Source organism: Rhinocladiella mackenziei (genome assembly GCF_000835555.1).
Source record: "Rhinocladiella mackenziei CBS 650.93 unplaced genomic scaffold supercont1.7, whole genome shotgun sequence".
Classification (NCBI taxonomy): Eukaryota; Fungi; Ascomycota; class Eurotiomycetes; order Chaetothyriales; family Herpotrichiellaceae; genus Rhinocladiella; species Rhinocladiella mackenziei.
The window spans coordinates 1,600,990-1,619,575 of NW_013550598.1; the positions used below are offsets into that span (position 1 = coordinate 1,600,990).

The window sequence follows — 18,586 nt, forward strand, 5'->3', positions numbered from 1 at the left end:
CATAAAGTACAAGACGAGAGATAAAGAACATGAAAACAGTGCGAGGCCATCCTAGATACTTATAGCCTTGTGGTGTAGTTATACCGCAAGGCTCCTACGTAGGCACACAAGGCTATCGACAGCCACAGTGGGTCCATGGCAGGCACCGGGCAGGCACCGATGAGCCTGCCAGGTTGTGCCATAACATCCCGGGACGGGGCGAGTGAGAAAGAGAACGGCCCAGCATCTCACGGATATGTTGACAGTCCACATTGGGACTAGCCTAGTCACGTGAACCGCAGCTTTCGTGGCCTTTTTGTAGCTTGCGCCTCGCTCAGATAATCAATCTTCTCTCGGCCCAACAGGATACACCGTTCCGAACAGTCCGGGGTCTTAAGCTTTCCCAATACTAATGCAAGGTATGTAGTCGACAGCAGCCTGGGTTCCAGATGGAATTCGTAAGGGATTTACATAAGACTAGATGTAAACTAATGGCTTTTCAGATAGAGTTGAGAACCCGAACAGATTGGAACCCATGCACAACTAGACAAGAGATCAAAAAGGGAAGTATCAACCAAACGACATGAACCCAATGAACAACCAGGGGTGCCTCCCCAGCTCAGCAAATAGATAAATGTGCCTAGGGAAAATCTCCCATCAGGCTTCTCATCTCATCTATGATTCCCTCTGCCTGGGATGCGGAAAGCATGTCTTCTGGCGCAAAGACGCCGATTCCAAGGTGTCCAGCTTCGGAGATTTTGGCTTCTATGTCGATGGCGGGCTGTCAAAAAGTACAACGTCAGTATGGGGGAAAATATGAGAGGGTGATATTGATATGGATGGGTAATACTTACCAAACACCATATGGTTGTATTTTCGTGTTCTTCGCCCTCGTTGTCGAAGAATGGCGATGGCGAGTCAAGATTTTCTTCTAGCCTCCGGGACTTTTCTTCGTAGGAAACAGTTGCACGTATCACCCTCACTACCCGGCCATCAATGTCTTGTCCAGAAGTGGTTTCTGCGACTGAATCGTGATCGTCGTGAGGAAGGGAGAGGAAATTGACAAAGGTGTCGACTTTGATGTGTGTCCATGCGTGAATCTGCCTCATACTGACCGTGCAGTTCTCCATCTTGGTGATCTCAACCAAGTCACTTTGGATCTGCAGGGCGGTCTCAACAAGGGTCTTTTCACCCAGTTGAACTCTCAACGGGACGATGTTGAATGTTGGTGTAATCAGTCCTGTGACTCCATCGACGTCGAGGGATCGATTCGCGAGGTAGATGCCGATAATCACTTCATCTCGAGCCCCATCGTTCCTGGTTCGTCGACCGGACTCTCGAAGAAGTCTAGAATAGACATTTGCATATGCTGCGAAGAACAGTGCTTGGATGCTGATACCATAATATTTTAGACTTTGACCCAGATCATGGATTTCCAGGACCGTGGGATGGAACATCTCAATCCGCGTTGCTCTGAAAGAGCCTTTATCAATGGTATGGTAAGTTCCATAACCTGAACCTAGATAGTTGATCCAGAATGCTTCCGCTTCCTGGACATTTGCCAATGTCTTGGATACGAAATCACTAGTGTTGGTGTGCAGCGGGGTGTGCAAGTTGACGTTCTTGCATAGTCTTTGGAGCTCTGAAAGAATAAGTGGAAAGCTTACAGCATCGTACAGAGCATGGTGGATACGGATGGCGACCAACGTCCCATGCGTGGATTTTTCAAGGTGAAGCGACCAGGGCAGCTGGTACCTTTTGGCGGCAGAACTCTTCAAGACTACCTGCCAGGTGCCTGGTTTTCCACCCTCGTTGTGATTGATGAATGTTGTCCTCAAGATCGGTATCTCTGAGACGAGCTGGTCCATTGCTCTCCGAACGGCTTCAACCGCAGCACCGGATACTTGTAGCCAAAATGTTGGATAGAACAAGCGGCCACCGCTTGCCAACCACATGTCGAGCATGTATATCTGACCAGCAGAGGAGGGAATAATGGCTTCAACATCATCTTTGGGTATCGACAGACTGTTTGGGAAATCTGGAGACATTGAAAACATATCTGGTGGCCCATTCACAACTGCGGGAGCATCGATCTTCAACTGCTCTGCCGCCGCTGCCATTTTCTCGATTGTCTGGGCTTTGATGATTTCACTCACGGGTAATTTGAGGCCTTCTTTCTTCAGCAGATTGGCGACTTTGATCGCACTGACACTGTCCAGACCGAGGTGGAAGAATCCAGTAGTCTTCTTGATACGTTGTCTATCCGATTTGGAGACTCTTGCCAATACTTCTCTTATGATGACCTCTGTCGAACTCCAGGTTTCATGACTTTGAGCCTCTCTTTCGTCCGCGGAATTCTGCGACACCTCCTCGACCAGAGTCTTCTCGTTGGCCGTCAAAGTTATCACTGGCAACCCACAAACTGAAACTCCATCACCAACTTCTTTCACGAGAGGTCGATCAGGTTCGTTCATGAAGGCCAACAATATTTCGTCGAGCTGCCGCAATAGGGTTTGGCCGAACTGCTTTGGACAAACACCTTCCTGACAGGCTATCGTCCACCTCAACTCGTTTTCTTGGCCTGCAAATTCGATGTTGATAGGATATGGAGGTTTGATGGTAGTTTCATCTCCCGCTACCTCCTCGTACAGTCTTGATGAGGCATTCTCATCACTGGGTAGCTTTTGAAACGTGAACAATGTGTCGAACAATGTTGAGCTAACTCCCTGTTCTCTGGCCAAGCGGATTGCTTCACGGAGTGGGAAGTTTTGATATTCCGAAACCCGTACCACGGCATTGTGGACTTTCTTCAGGACTTGGGACGTGGTGTTGTCTTCATCGATCATCGGTCTGAAGACGACAGTGTTGAAGGTTGGGAAAATGAGGTTCTCTGAACCTTCCGTGGTGCGGCCGGACAGAACCACACCAAAACATACATCGATCTGATGAGAGTAGTGTGCCAAAGCAATAGTCCAGCACGCCAGTCCTAAAGATTGAAGAGCGATCCCTTGTTGCTTGCAAAATGTCAACACTTTGTCGAGTTTGGCGCTGGATGATGGCTTCTGGAGTAAGAAGGCTGGCAGAGGATGATTTTGGCTGCCTCTTTTCTGTCTGAATGGGCTAGGCTGGACATCTGACAGTTGACTCCGCCAGAAGTCTTGCGACTGGGGATTTTGAGAACGGTTGATCACCTCCTCGAGATGCTTTTCGCATTGGCCGACCGCAGCACCTTGTTCTTTGATCATCGGAGAATCGTATATCTCTGCCACTTGCCGATGTAGTAGATGTAACGACCACGCATCATACAGAGCATGTGGCATCCCAAGAACCAGAAATGATGGGCCATTTCGACTAATGACGAATCTTATTTTGATGTACTGGGACTTGAGATCTATCCCGATATCATCTTCTTCCAAGTTCTTCACCACATCCGTCACGTTTATGTCGTGCACAACCGTCACTGAGTTTCGACATTTTACAATGTACTGGACGAAAGCCTCATGGCTGTCGACAACATCAACTGTTTCAAACCTTGTCCTTATGGTAGGTTGCGTTTGAGAAACGGTATTCCATGCTTCGATCAGTTTCTTTATATCGGTTCCGGGATTCACTTTGAAGACCATGATATTTGAGTACTTGTGAGATTCAGCCAGCAAGCCTTCCTGCATTGGCGTAACCGGCCAGATCCGTTCGACATTCTCGAGATCGATCCCGTGATTTTGTAGAATGTGTCTATAGCTCTCTTGCAGCTGAGCGATAGAGGGTTGATCTTCCCCTCCAGTCGATTTTGAACGAAGCTCGATATCTGAGGAGATCTCCCGAGCAATACCGGCGACCGTGGGAGACTTTAGGATGGCACTCATGGCAACTTTCAATCCGATATTTCTAAGTCGAGTAGCAAGCTTCATCGCTTCGATACTGTCAAGGCCCAATTCAAAAATGGTAGGCCGGTTGAGACGAATTGTGTCTTCCTCCACCGAAGCTAACTCTGCAAGTTGAGTTCGAACAGTGATTTCGGTTTCCGTCCAATTGGACCTTTGATCCAATGAATCTGATGGGCTGCTTGACTTGGAGTCCTCAATTTTGTGGACTCCGTTGACTATTCGATTGGCGCCCGCTCCATAGAAGGCGTCAGGAAGCACTGACTCCATTTGTGCATTTTGAACGGTGTCAAGGTACATTTCGAGCAGCCGGCTAGTATCTTCCCTGCTCAGATATTCCGACCTGGTAACCACAGCGACTTGGAAAGAAGCCTCTTCCTCCTTCACTTCTATGTTGAGAGGATAATCAGGTACGCTCTCTGCAGAAACTTCTTGCCATAAATCGCTCTGTCCAACGTCTTGCCGGCTTTTGTGGAAGACAAAAAGGATGTCAAACAATCCTCTGTGGGGATCCAGCCCAAGATGTTTTGCAATTCTCCGCAACGGCGTGTGTTGATAGGGGAGAACGTCCACATTAAAACGATGGCAAGCTTGAATGAGGTCCACAACGGTCGATCCGTTGTCAAGTTGATTGATAGCGCAAGGAATTGTATTAAACATGGGACCTATCACTTCTTCGAAGTTCGTATTCTCCAATGCTCGACCAGATACCACAACACCAATCGAAGGGTTAACTTTGAACATCTGGTACAAAGAATACAACAGTGCAGCCTCAAAAAAGGCCGAAGCAGTAACGTTCAGCTTATTGCATAAGCCCTTTACTTCAACATGGGCTATTTCGTCCCGTACAAAATGGAAACGGGCCTCTGCGTCAGTCCTTGAATTGGCCAATGATAGCTTAAAGGGCCTCAATGTCGACAGTGCTGATTTCCAGAATTCCTCCTCGTCGGGCATAGCACGTAAGGGCCCGTAAGGCAGAGCCTCGTAGAATTGCATGTCGAGTTTCGGTGTCTCTTGAGGGTGATCATAGAGTCTCTTGACCAGATTTACTAACAGTGGCAGGCTCACTCCGTCGTAAAGCCCATGAAAGATGTGGATCACCAGCCACTTTTCCTTCCCTGAGGTCGTGATTTGAACTTTCCATGGTGTTGACCTGCCGAATGCTTTGACAGATCTTGCCCAATCCTTGGAAGTGGACCCTGGGACAATGTCGTCCTTCGTTTTTCCATTTTCGATATCCTTCAGGATGGGACTGTTCACCCCTTTTCGGAGAACGACTTGAGCAAATCCATCCTCGGTGGGGACAAAATGAGTTCTCAATATGGATATTGCTTGTTGTGCAGAGTTCCACGCGTCTCTTAATCGGCCAATTTCAACGGTAACGTTGAGTTTGAACATAAAGCATGAGAAGTACACAGTATCTTCGGGCTCCGCACGCATGACTTTGGAAACCATCCCTTCCTGTAACGGTGTACACGGAGCAATGTATTCGATTTCTTCTCCTGTGACTTCGAGTGCTCGGCTTATCACGTTGTGATGAGCCTCCGCAAATGACTGGATATGGCTTCGAGCGACCGCCACCGATTGATTGTGATCAAAAGTAGCTGGCCGATTGACAACTCTCGCCAAGTCTGTGACCACAGGGTGTCTGAGAATTGTAGCCACATCTATATTTTGGAAGCCTTGCTTCCTGAAAGACCGGGAAAGCCCAATGGCTGACACGGAGTCCAAGCCAAGTTCGAAAAGCCTTGACGTTGGCGTGACGCTTGCCGTGGGAATTTGCAGGAACGTTGCCAGAACCTTTATCACATTCCTGACCGCTTCAGAGTTACCGGTTTCCAGTCCTCTCCCCCCGTTGGTTTCTTGGTGTCCAGAGTCCAGTGAGGCACGTTCGTAGAGAGCCTTTAACGATTGGTGATCCACCTTGTTATTGACAGACAAGGGTAAAGAGGATACCCCTAAGCAATATGTGGGCACCATATACGCTGGCAATTGATCCGCACACTTTCGTTGAATCTTCGCTGCCAAGTCCTTTGTCTGCTTGTTCGACATGATCGATGGGTTTTCAGACTGCTTCCGGCTCTGTGTAGTCGAAAAGAAAGTCACCAATTGCTCTTTTTGTTGTGTCGGGTGCTTTAGAACCATGGTGGTCGCATCTTGGAGGCTCGTTGACGCACTCATCGCTACGTGATTGATCTCGCCAATTTCCAATCGCTGTCCACGCAGCTTGACTTGGTCGTCTATCCTACCCAAGAACTCAAAGCTATCGTCGTGTAAGAGCCGAACAAGATCCCCCGTGCAGTAGACTCTAGCTTTGTGGTCCCGTAGAGTGACAAATTTATTTGCAGTGAGGTCGAGCCGGTTGAGATAGCCTTTCCCAACTAACGGTCCCGAGAGGCAAAGCTCGCCGATCGCACCACGGAGAACTGGATTCTGTGAGGTTGGATCTAATACGAAAGAACCGACATTGTCCCATTGTTGGCCAATATTTGTAGGTTTTGCCCCTTTGGGGACTTGTCTGTGCACTGTACAGCCGATGGTCACCTCACTTGGGCCGTAGAAATTGTACAGACATCCGGTATCGCCCCAGGTCTCCAAAATGTCCTGTCGAACTAGCTCACCTCCCACAATAAACACCCCCTGACACAGGCTCGGCACATCTTCCGGCGAAAGCATTCGGGCGAGACTTGGGGTGAGATCAAGGTGTGTGATTTTCAGGGCGTTGATTGTTCCGGGCAGATCTTCGAAAAGCAGGTCTCGAGGGGCCGAGGTAACACGGATTCCTACACTCCAGCTCCAATATTGCTCCAGGACACTTACATCGAAATGAAACGATGCAAATTGTAGCCACCGAGATGATTCATTCCACCTGCCTTCAAAGATCCGCTGAAAAGACAGCATTGCTTGGACTGCGCTGTCATGGCTAATGAGACATCCTTTTGGCGTCCCCGTCGTTCCCGAGGTATACAGACAGTAGCAAATGTCTTGAGGATCCAGGTCCCTCGAGAGCACTGGGGTTTGATCCGAAAGATTCTGCCAGTGACCGTCATCAACCGCTATCACACGTAGATCGTTGGAAAGAGGAAAATCTGGCTTCTTGTCCCGGGTAGTCAGCACCACCTTCGAGCCCGAGTCACGGAGGATGAATTCTTTTCTCGCTTTTGGAGCTCCAGGATCAATGGCAAGATAGCCACAACCCGCCTTCTGCACTCCCAATATGGCAAATGAAGCTTCTGGACACTTTTCAAAGCAGACCACTATCAGTTCTCCGACCTGGGCCTTGTTATCTTGGAGTAAATGAGCAATCTTGTTTCCACTGGCATTCAACTGAGAGTATGTCCAAGACTGCTTCGCCACAGTAGAGCCATTTATGCTCGAGACAAACTCCAAGGCGATTTTATCTGGGCTCTTCTTCGCCGTTGACTCGACCAATCCATGGAGGTGGCGTATCTCAGTGCCAATTCGCTCGTCCTTGGCCGGAACAACGGACAGCAGTGAATTGGGTACGGCCAGCCTTCGACCACGCGTTGGATTCAAGATGCACTCGATTACCGCACCAAATTCCTGTAGGATGTAAGCAGCTTGCTCGGGGGGGACAATACTCTCGCGAAAGGTCAATTGGAAGTCCAAACTATCATCCTCGCGAGGAATTATTTCTATCGACACGGCATATTCAGCAGTTGCGTCATCTTTGACCTGTGTCCATGGTCTCTGGGGTCCGCGGCCAGAACTAGATTTTTGCAGGACCATGACCGTGTCGAAGAGCTCATCTTCAATTCCAGCCCAACGCTTGATCGAGCTCAGAGGGGTATATTGATGTTTCATCACTCCAGCACAGCGTTTGACCGTTCTTTTCAAAAGATCTGGGAGATCTTGTGACACTTCAATTGCAAATGGCACAGTGTTGATGCAAGGAAAGGCGACCTCGTTGTCGCCCTCTTCATTGAAATCTCGGCCAGACAGAATGATTCCGAACGTGACATGAGTCTGAGCCGTGTATGCGGAGAGGATGACGGACCACGCGCTGACGCACACAGCTTGAGTGGTTGCCCCGATAAGTGCGCAAGCTTTTTCGAGAGCCGTCTGAGACAAACGGCATTGTTCGGAAGTGACGCGGAATGATTCACTTTTGTTGCTATAGATCTTCATGTCGGGAAAACGGGTTGAGCAGAGGTCAGCCGAAAGCTCCAACCAAAATGGCTTTGAGCCTTCGTCTCTGCTCATGGCTAAGATCTGTGAAATAACCGGAGAGGGCGCAATTGGCTTGGGAGGTTGTATATCCCTGTACATACAAGCAACGTCTCTCAAAATGATGTCCAGGGATTGTGCATCATACAGGGCATGCAAAATCGAAAGTTCGAGGGACATAGATGCACCCGTCGTGGAGACTTGTAATTCCCACGGTAGCTCTGCGAGAACACCTCCATCGTTCCACTTTGTCGAAGCGCCGTCTTGAGTGGGTGAACTTGTGCTGTCTAACCAAGGGAGCTGTCTAGCATCTGGGCGATAGGTGACCATCGCAAACGGAATTTGAGGATGGTCGGTCTCCGCGAACCCCGTCCGGAGCATCTCATGGGTCTTCTTTGCGACTATCCACGATTCTTTCAACCTTGAAAGGTCGATGTCATTGTCTAGGCGTAAGTAAATTTTGTTGAGGTACAGGCGACGGTTTGAGCGAAGATATTGTGACAGAATTCCTGATTGAGTATGTGTGCATGGACGTATCGATTCAACTTCTGCTTCGTCGATGTCATTATTCAAGCAAAGGAGCTTGCGATGTTTCTCATCAAATGCGCTCGTATCGAAGGGCGTGAGCTTTTGGTGTTCCTCTTTCGTTGAATCACAAAGCGCAGCAATTTGTCCAACACTGGCAGCTTCCAAGATGTCCGCACTCGAGACGCTGATCCCCTGTTTCCGGAGTCTTGCGGCAATTTGAACAGCGTTGATGCTGTCAAACCCCAGTTGAAATATCGTGGTGTCTTTGGTCAATCTCGTTGAGAGGTCGGGTTTGAATTGACTTAGCACCTCCTTGACAAGCAATTCATCATCTGATAGCTCTTCTGCTGTATCATGAGCCCCATTTGTGAGATTCTGGGTTGATGCGACGTGCAGGTGAGATATCCCCTCGGGACTTTTTAGTGTTGGCAATTTCTGATCGACAACAGAAGAATCTAGCGCTCGCGCTTGGGGGAATTTGGACGTATGTGAAAGGAGTAAGTCAAAGCATTCTAGGAGCTGGGTCAGAACGGCCGTTTTGGCGGCTTCGGAATGTAACTTGAGGGAAATGCCATCATTCCTCGTGTTCATTACGATTTCAAGGATGAAAGGGAATGACATGTCTCCAGAGTCTTCAAGGAGAGTCCAAATTCGATGATCCAACTGTAATTCATCTTGCTGGAGCAGAAGCAACGTATCAAACAAAGCTTTGCCTTGTAAAACACTTTGCCGTTGAATTCGGCGAAGCGAACTGGGCTGATAGGGAAGAACCTCTATATTCATCTGCTGAATATTATGGCACAAATCGCTGTTGGAATCTCCCCGCTGCAGATGAGTCCTCGTTGGCACAGTATTGAAGCATGGTGCGACTAGTCGATCAATACCTTCGATGGGTAGATTACGACCACTTAGTACGTTCCCAAAGCAGACATCTTCTCTTTGGAAGACTGAGAAAAGAAGCCTACTCCAAGTCGCCTGAAATAATGCCAAAGCGGTCGAGGAAATCCTTCGTACACATTTCTGAAACTCGGACACGCCGAGAGTGGCCTCACGCACCACAGTGGAAGTTTTCCCGCCTCCGAGTTTGTCTTCAGCCTGTATGAGCTCGTCGAGCCGGCAAGCAGACACTTCATACAGCGTCTTGCGCCAAAAGTGGTCAGTATCAGGAGATTTGGAGTCTTCCATGAATGACAGATAAGTATCAAACGCAATGGGAGGTTGCAGTGGACGGTCATGGTAAGATGATTCAATTTCGGACAGGAGAATCGACAAGGCCTCCGCATCGTAGAGACAATGATGGATCTCAAGGGTCAATTGGTAATTGTTGCCATCTTTGTCCAATCTCACGCTCCAAGGGGGGAGCATCAAGAAGTCGAGGTCCGATTTTGCATGACCGCGAGCGTCTTCATCCATCCAGGGAAGTTCGAAGCTCTCCAAAACCACCTGGACAAAGGGTGTTTCGGCTGAATCCATCGAAGCAAAACCTGTTCGGAGAAGTTGATGTCTGGAAATTGCACGACTCCACGCTTCTCGTAATCTGACCATGTCCCCGTATATTTTGAAACGAAGAGAATTCTGGTATGCCCGCGAGGAAGAATTCATCGAGCTGGTTGCCATGGATTCCTGAAGCGGCGTACAGGGCAGGAACTTCTCAACCTTCAATCCTGCTCGAGCGTAGATGTCGATGATTTCGTCTTTCCGCTTGTCATCGAAGAGGTTCCTCAGGGGCTTCTGTTGGTGTGTCCTTGAGACCTCTTCTTCGTCTGACTTGAGAACGGCCATCAGTTGTCCAATGGATGGATTTTGCAACAGCGTGGAGATCTCCACACCCGAAACATCATTCTCTTTCAGAGATCGAGCCACGCGTATCGCATTGATCGAATCGAGACCAAGAGCATAGAATGAGCTATTGCGTTTGATAATCTCCAACCGGACACCAAGGATGTCCGAAATGATCTGGGCCATTCGACGCTCAGACTCAGAAAGATCATGCGCACCTCCTGAGGGATCAGAATCTCTTGATACTGCTTGAAGATGTTCAGAGTCGAGTCCTTGATAAAAGCTAATCATAGCTTGGCGATCGATCTTGCCTTGTCGGGTCAACGGAATCTGATCGAGGCGTAATAGCGTATCGGGTATCATGTAGCTGGGCAGCACTTTTCTTAGTTGTGCATAAAGCGTGCTGGTCGATTTCGAAAGCGATGACGTGCTGTCTGGCTGGCGAGGGGTCCAGAAAGAGACAAGCCTAGAAATCTCATCTGCCACCTGGATAATCATGGTCACTGCATCTTCAACTTCGTCACACCTCACCAACGAAGAATCAATGTCTCCTAGCTCAATACGCTGGCCTCGTAGCTTGACCTGGTCATCCTCTCGGCCCATTATCACCAGCGAATCATCAGCTAGGAGTCTTCCAATGTCCCCGGAACGGTAAAGTCGTCCGTATTGTGGATGGTCCAAGAAACTCTTCGCGGTGAGTGCGGGATCAATATAGCCACGGCCAACCTGTTCTCCGCCAATCCAGATCTCGCCGACTCCACCTTTCGGTACCAGTCGAAAAGTGAGAGAAACTTCTCCAGAATTGTGAAGAGCATGTGTAGATACTGTCTTTTGTGTCTGGCAAACGAAAATAGATGTATTGGACAACGCAGGCCCGACATTATTGGCAGCATCGAGCCTCGAGACCTTGGGTCGAATATTGCATATATTCGTCGTCTCGCTGGGGCCATATCCCTGATACAAACCGCGGCCGGCCCAATCCGTGAAAACCTTCGAATTCATGGGCTCTCCTGCCGTAACGAGAAATTTCACTCGCGGAACATTTTGAGGACGGACCAATGCAGCGACTGAGGGCGTCATGCTGAGATGGGTGACGTTGAGTTTATCTATGAATTGTTCGAGATCTCGGAATAGGACGTCGTTGGAAGCTGTGCATAAAGTCATTCCCATATGCCAGGTCCAGAAGATCTCAAAGACCGAAACATCAAATGCTGGAGAACAGGCTTGCAAGATTCGGTCCTCGGCAGGCACACATGGGTAGAGCCGTGACAGATGTCCGAGGTTACTCAACAGATTCTTTCGCGTAATGAGGACACCCTTGGGGACACCGGTGCTGCCGGAAGTGAAAACAGCGTATGCTAGCTGATCTTCTCTCAGGTCAGGGAAACTTTGTTCGCCCGGTATGTGCCGGTCTAGTACATCGGTTATGGGCACAGCGTTTTGTGCCAGAGACGTGACGGTAGAATCGAGGCTTTGGTCTGTCAACGCAACTTTGCCTTTGGATTCGTTCCAGATCTGGCGGATCCTGTCTGCTGGTGTGCGAGGATCGATGCACATGTAACCTGCACCGGCCATGATACTTCCAAGAATGCCGATATAAAGCGGAATAGATCGGGCAGCAATGAGACAAACCAGGTCATTCTCCCGGATCGCATAGGACGTCTGCAACGTCGAGGCTACGAGGGAAGCTTTGGAAAACAAATCACGATAAGTCAGCGTCTCCTTCTCGAGTCGGCCCGTGTCTGGGTCAAAGTCAAGAACGAATTCAACGGCCACTCTCTCGGGCTGGTTTTGTGCCAGATCTGAAATCGACGTCGTGAGACTGAAGTCTCGCTTGAAGGTTGCGTATTGAGTGTTAGCCGTCGACATGATATTTTCGTTGGACATTTCCCACAAGCAATCCAGTCTCGACTGGGGGTTTTTCACCATTTGAATGGTAATGTCATCCAGCTGAGCAGCTAAGAGCTTTGCGTGTGGTTCGGGCATCAAGTTTTGGTTGACGGTCAGTTTCAGGTGAACCTGATCTCCACGGGGCTCAAATTCTAAGACGACGGCATAGTCCAAAGCATCAAAAGTTTTAGTGGTAGTCACCTTGGAACGGTCCCTCCCACGGTCTTCATTGCCTTCTTGCCACACGCACAAAGTGTCAAACAACCGGTGTCCAGGCGTGACGCCTGCTGCACGATTGATGTCTCGAAGAGTTACATTCCCATATTTCAGGGAACGAGAACGTTGTCTTTGAATATGGTTGATAAGGTCGTGCGCCGTCATCAGCGAGTGGATGTCGACACGCAAAGGCATGGTCGACAGGCAAGGCCCAATAATTGTTTCGACCCCTAGGAGGGGAATATGGCGATTCGCAGAAACGACTCCAATCGCAACATCCTGGTTGTTGAGACATAAGGCCAATATAAGAGCCCACGCAGATTCCAGAATAGTCTCTCGACTGCAGCGCAATGACAATGCAATTTCGGAAAGCTGGCGGTAAGAAATTGACAAGGGAACAGATATTGCGCTCCTGGGTCGGTCATGCAGCCTGGAAGAGCACAGGTTTGGGAATGTACAAGGCACAAAGTCCTGAAACAGGTCATGCCAATACTCGTTGTTTTGGACGCTCTCGGTTAGCATCTGGGATCGTTGATAGGATTGGAACTCTGAAAACTGAGTCCTTTGCGGCGTCTTCCGTCCGGATAAGAGATCATTCAGATCATCCAGGACAAGGTCCCAGGACCATCCGTCGTACAGCGCATGGTGGATGCGAACAACGGCTTCGCCTTCATCGCAGGAGGAAGGTCTTGTTATCTGTAGCGGGTGAAGCAAATTCAAGTCAGTATCTCTGATGTCCTGCCAAACCACTTGAGCAAAAGGCATTTCTCGTTGCCGCGTCGAAATGAATCCAGATCGCAAGATCCGATTTTGTCTCCCCAGCGTATGGAAAGCTCGTCGCAAGTCCTCGAACTTCACCTCGGAAGCAAGGCTGAGCCGGATCTCGTTGAAATTTTGATCGTCACTTTTGGCGGTTTCGGCCAACATTGCGACCTGCATACTGCTGCACGGGAGAAGGCTTTCCCAGGACGACGCAGTGGCAGTAAGAGTCGGGTCCTTGCACAGATTTTCCTTGACTGCTTGCCATTCATCTGACGTTTCATACTCTAACTCTGATCTTGGATAATTCTCTGAGGATGTTGAGCTTTTGACCAATGCGGCAAGCTCGGCCACGTTATCTCTCTCTGTGAACAGAGCCGCATTAATGAACGGGTACTTCTGGCGAAGTTTAGAGGCGATCTTGATTGTTCGAAGGGAATCAAGGCCTAGCGACCAAAGGGAGGTTGATCTGTCGATCTTTCGGCCGAGCTCTTCTTCAAGGACTCGGGCCAAGTCTCTCTCGGTGCGGTCTTTCGGCTCTTCATCGTCGTGCGCAGATGGCCGGGACTCTCGAAAGTCTCGTTCGAGAGCCTTGCGATCAACTTTACCAGAAGGCAGTCGTGGAACTTCGTCACCTTGAAGGAAAACTATTTCTCCCGGTCGCATGTACGGCGGTAACCAAGATTTGCACATTGTAGAGACGTCCGCGGGCCGAACCTCCTGGCTTGCAGCACAGAAAAGGACAAGGACATCGTCAATGACGATGGCGATCGCCAGTTGAAGGCCGTGAACCTTGGAGGCCACTTCTTCGATTTCACCTAGCTCGACTCTTTGACCTCGGAGTTTGACTTGGCCAGAAGCCATTCGGCCAAGTATTTCGAGCTCGCCATCTGGTCGACATATTGCCCGATCTCCGGTTTTGTAGACAGCGCCATAACCGGGAAGTTCGACGAATGCTGCTTTGTTCTGATCGGGTCGATTGAGGTATCCATCGGCAAGCTGGCCTGTGACGGCCAATTCACCCGATTCGCCCATGGATGCTATTTCAGGACGTTCGGATTCTTTTAACACCACAGCAGTCACTGTTGCGAGAGGGCGTCCAATCCTGCGGACAGAGGCAGTGGAGGCTAATTTGGTGGCAAGGGTGCAGTGAATAGCGGCTTCGGTAGGGCCGTACATTGCGTACAGCATGCTGGGTCTTTCGGAGTCGCCTCCAAACTCGGAGACCACCTGTGACGTGAGCATTTCTCCAATTGTTAATAGTGTCTGAAGGCCAGGGGCCGCTCTTCTGGTCCTCAATAATGTGCCCGCCACAGTGGGTGTAAGTTCGGCAGCATCAGCATTGAGAAGTTGAATGGTAGCCGGAAGATCTGAGAGCATGCGCTCGCGCTCGCAGCCCACCAGTGTTGCCCCTCGGTAAAATGGAAAAAATATCTCAAATATTGATACATCGAACGTGGGTGAAGCAAATTGTAGAAATCGTTTGAAAGAGGGGATATGTTCGTCGTGCGCAAGTAGTGACTGCGATACGGAACGATGCGATACCATGACACCTTTAGGAAGTCCTGTGGAGCCGGACGTATACATCACGTATGCCGGTCCGGAGGGATCGACCTGCGGGAGTGGAAGACGATGTGCATCGCTTTGACCATTAGAACGCAGTCGGCACTCTAGACTTTTGAGTGACACCGCCACAGATCTGGCGTCTGGAAGAAGATCCCGCAAGGAGGGCAAAGTGGTGGCAGTGGTCAGGACAAAGGATGCCTCCACGTCCTTGACAATGAATTTCAGTCTTTCCGGAGGGACATCCTGACTGACTGGGCAAAAGCCTGCACCGGCCTTTAACACAGCCACCCACGTGATATATAGCTCTGGACATTGCGGCAGGATGACCGGAATGACACGCGGGCGATTTTCCAGTCTCGATATTTGGTCTCCAATATCCCGAGAAAGAATGTCGGTCAAGCGGTGGAACTCGTCGTAAGTGAGCTTCACCCGGCTGCCATCAGAGTTCAAGAAGTCCAGAATAAGTTCCTCACTCGGGGTGGATGCAATTAATTCGTGCAGCAATGTTGGCCCTGGCAGTGTTTGACGGTTCTTATTGACAATTGCAAGATCACGTAAAACGTGACCGTCATGGACTGAACGGTCCATGGTCTTGATGAGCAGAGATGGGTTTCAGCTGATCGAAGGAATGCTTGGAGGTGTGGGATGTTATCTTCAACGAATGGTCGTCGGTGAGAAGGAGATTTGACAAGGCTGTCCAAAAGCGGGAACGACAATAGGAGGAGGAAGCTCTGGGCTTGATGTCCGACGTCATAGATAGCAAAAGTCTCTGGCTGGCTGCTCGTTTAGATAAATTTTCACCCACAGTGTGCGGACTATCATGCTCTTTTCTTCTTGACGTATTCTACCAGTGGCTGACGAGCAAAGAGTGGGAGTGTCTTTCCACATCGAGACCGAACTTACGACCGAGTTTTCGATCGCGAGTTAAATCCACTGGTGCCGCGGTGACTTGCATGTCACACCTCGCTTCATCGCATTTCGGTGTCAACACGTTCGAGGCTAACACCGATTGAGGCAAGGTTCTGTTACTGCCAGTCTCGATCGACACGGTACGGGTCACAGCAAGACAGAACCCCGAGGACTTGGGCGTGAAGAAATTTCTGTTTCCAACGAGCCTTGTTTCTGAGCCAGTGGGGGAAGAGAGTGTTAGCGGTGCCGCTCACTGGCTGCTCCTCCGTGGCGTGACTGGAGATTATCTGATAATCGCTGATTTCCTCTCGCTTGGCCTGACCAGTCTCCGTCATCGGCCGGCAGAAATTGGTGGGAGCATCTATTTTCTTTCTTTTTTTTCTTTTTTTCCTTCTGCTTCTTCCCTCATACGGCGTGGTGTCTAGTACCCGCTGGTCACTTCCATGCTCTCGAGACCCCCTTAAGGCGAGAATGCTGGGGTGATGTCCGCAGAGACTGCTCCGATGCTGGCCCTGTTTGATTCGGCAGTGTGATCTTTACCAAGGTTTCACGCCGGCGGTCGTTTCCGCTCCTGAGGCCTCTGAAGAGATTGGCTCATCATCGGGTGCACACGTGGTCCTTCTTGTCTTAAAGCTCGCTGCGGTTCGCTTGCTCTCCAGCTGACGTCCTCCTAGAAACCTTGAAACAGAATAGAGACGACGATTCTGAGGGCATCGTCGCGATGGCTCCCAGTGCTATATCTGGGAATCCTGGCCCCGGACACAGTCCTGAGCCCGCCCGTCCTGTTAATGGCACCGATGGTTGGAGCTCCATGCCATCGGGGAATGGGATCACCCCACTGCTCCGCTCTCCAGTGAATTTGGGTTCCGCGGCACTCGATGAAGTCCACGACCTGGTCGGTGTTGGCTTCGGACCAGCCTCTCTGGCCATCGCCGTTGCCCTCAACGACTCGCTACAGGCCCAAGCGGACCTCGGACACGAAGTCGACCGTCCCAAAGTTCGTTTCCTTGAGCGACAAAGCACGTTCAAATGGCATGCAGGCATGTTGCTGCCCGGGGCAAAGATGCAGATCTCCTTCATCAAGGATCTCGCGACTCTCCGAGATCCGTGCAGCCATTTCACCTTTTTGAATTATCTGAAAGAACACGACCGCCTTGTCCAGTTTTCGAATCTTTGTACATTCTTGCCGTCCCGACTGGAGTTCGACGACTATCTCCAATGGGCAGCGGCCCACTTTGACAACGTGGTGGAATATGGTCAGGAGGTCGAGTCGGTACGCCCGCGAAAATTGGGCGGAACAGAGAAATATGATTGTTTCGAGGTTGTCTCGCGCCATCTGTCAACCGGCAGAGCAACCACGTTCCTGAGTCGGAATGTTGTGATTGCGGCAGGTGGGCGGCCCGCGAGGCCCTCTATATTCCCGGTTTATCATGACCGGATTCTGCACTCATCGGAATACAACACGAGGATCGAGAGTGTTCTGCCCGACAAGGATAGGGCGTACAATATAGCCGTCATTGGCGGGGGACAGAGTGGCGCAGAGGTGTTCAATGACCTTCATTCTCGATATCCAAACTCCACGACGACGATGATTTTTCGGGATACGGCTCTTCGACCAAGCGATGATTCGCCGTTCGTCAACGAAATTTTCAATCCCGAAGCGGTGGATACCTTCTTCGCGCAACCGGAGGATTCCCGGTCTCGCAATTTGACGAGGAACAAGGCCACCAATTACAGCGTCGTGAGGCTCGAGTTGATTGAAAAGATATATGAGGATCTGTATCTTCAAGGAATCAAACAACCAGATAGGAGCCGATGGCAACATCGGATCCTTCCGTCAAGAGAAGTCACGGAAGTTGTCGACAATGGTCCAAATAAAGGGCTGGGCTTGACTTTGACAAAGTTGGACCCCTTGAGCGACAAGGCCAAGGACATATTGCCTGTTGATGCTATTGTGCTAGCTACGGGATATCAACGCGATGCTCACGTCGACATGCTCAGAGATTGTCAGAACATCAACGCCAACCGAGATGGGCGTTGGGAGCCCGGACGAGATTATGGATTGAAGTTGGATCCGGCCGCCGTCGAGGACGGCGTGGGAGTTTGGCTGCAGGGGTGCAATGAAGGAACCCATGGATTGTCGGACTCCCTGCTTTCGATCCTGTCCACTCGAAGCGGAGAGCTGGTGGACTCCGTCTTTGGCAGAGACTTCCGACTCAATGGTCACTGAGACTGGATTGTGGCTGTTTAGCTGTATCCGTGATGGTTGCTACACTGCTCCTTGTTGACCAGCTGATTATTCCAATAGCGCATGCCCCAGCAAGATTCTCTTTACCGTAGAGACGGTCGCTGACGAGTAGCTTATGGGTGCTTCTTGTATCTGCACTTGGTCGTGAGATATGCCTCCAATGCTGCAAGCTCCCCTGACAAAGATTCAATTAGGACCTAATTGGTTCTTCGACGCCCCGTGATCGACCTCCGCTCCTCAAGGCTCTGTTCTCCAGAGCGGGAGTCCCGGACAAGCCGGTGCCCATGTCGACACAACATGGAGAAGCCCAATGGAAGGTCGAGAAGGCCGGACAACACGAGAGCTTCGCGGGGTGTCGGTCAGTGGTCGCCACCTCCGCAAAAAAGAGCCACAAAGGCGGAGATGCCTGCTAGTTGGCGTTGATTGTGTCCATCTTCGCTGGCCCGTATGTAACTCCAACTGCCGTTCGGAGCAGGGGACAGAACCGTGACCGGTTGTGCTATAAATATGAGGTGCTTCCCACCAACGTCGTCTCGAACGGAAATTCGTAAAATCGGCGCCAGTGAGTCAGAGAACAAGTCGGCCGTAGGATCGGGAAGGATGAGCTCTTTTGTGGCTGAAGGGAGGCTGGCCTTCAATTTTC

At 50.2% G+C, this 18,586-nt stretch overlaps 2 protein-coding genes across 2 annotated transcripts; one reads left to right on the top strand and one right to left on the bottom strand.

Annotated features, from left to right (window-relative positions):
* Positions 1–619: 619 nt before the first annotated feature.
* On the bottom strand, positions 620–15,374 carry Z518_09384 (uncharacterized protein; the record flags this gene model as incomplete). The annotated part of the gene is made up of 2 exons (XM_013413340.1): positions 620–760; positions 834–15,374. The coding sequence occupies 2 exons, from the start codon at positions 15,372–15,374 to the stop codon at positions 620–622; spliced, it is 14,682 nt and encodes a 4,893-aa protein (XP_013268794.1).
* A 1,042-nt stretch (positions 15,375–16,416) lies between these two features.
* Z518_09385 (uncharacterized protein) lies at positions 16,417–17,925 on the top strand (the record flags this gene model as incomplete). Its single annotated transcript, XM_013413341.1, has 1 exon — positions 16,417–17,925. One exon carries the CDS (start codon positions 16,417–16,419, stop codon positions 17,923–17,925), a length of 1,509 nt encoding a protein of 502 aa, XP_013268795.1.
* Positions 17,926–18,586: the final 661 nt, after the last annotated feature.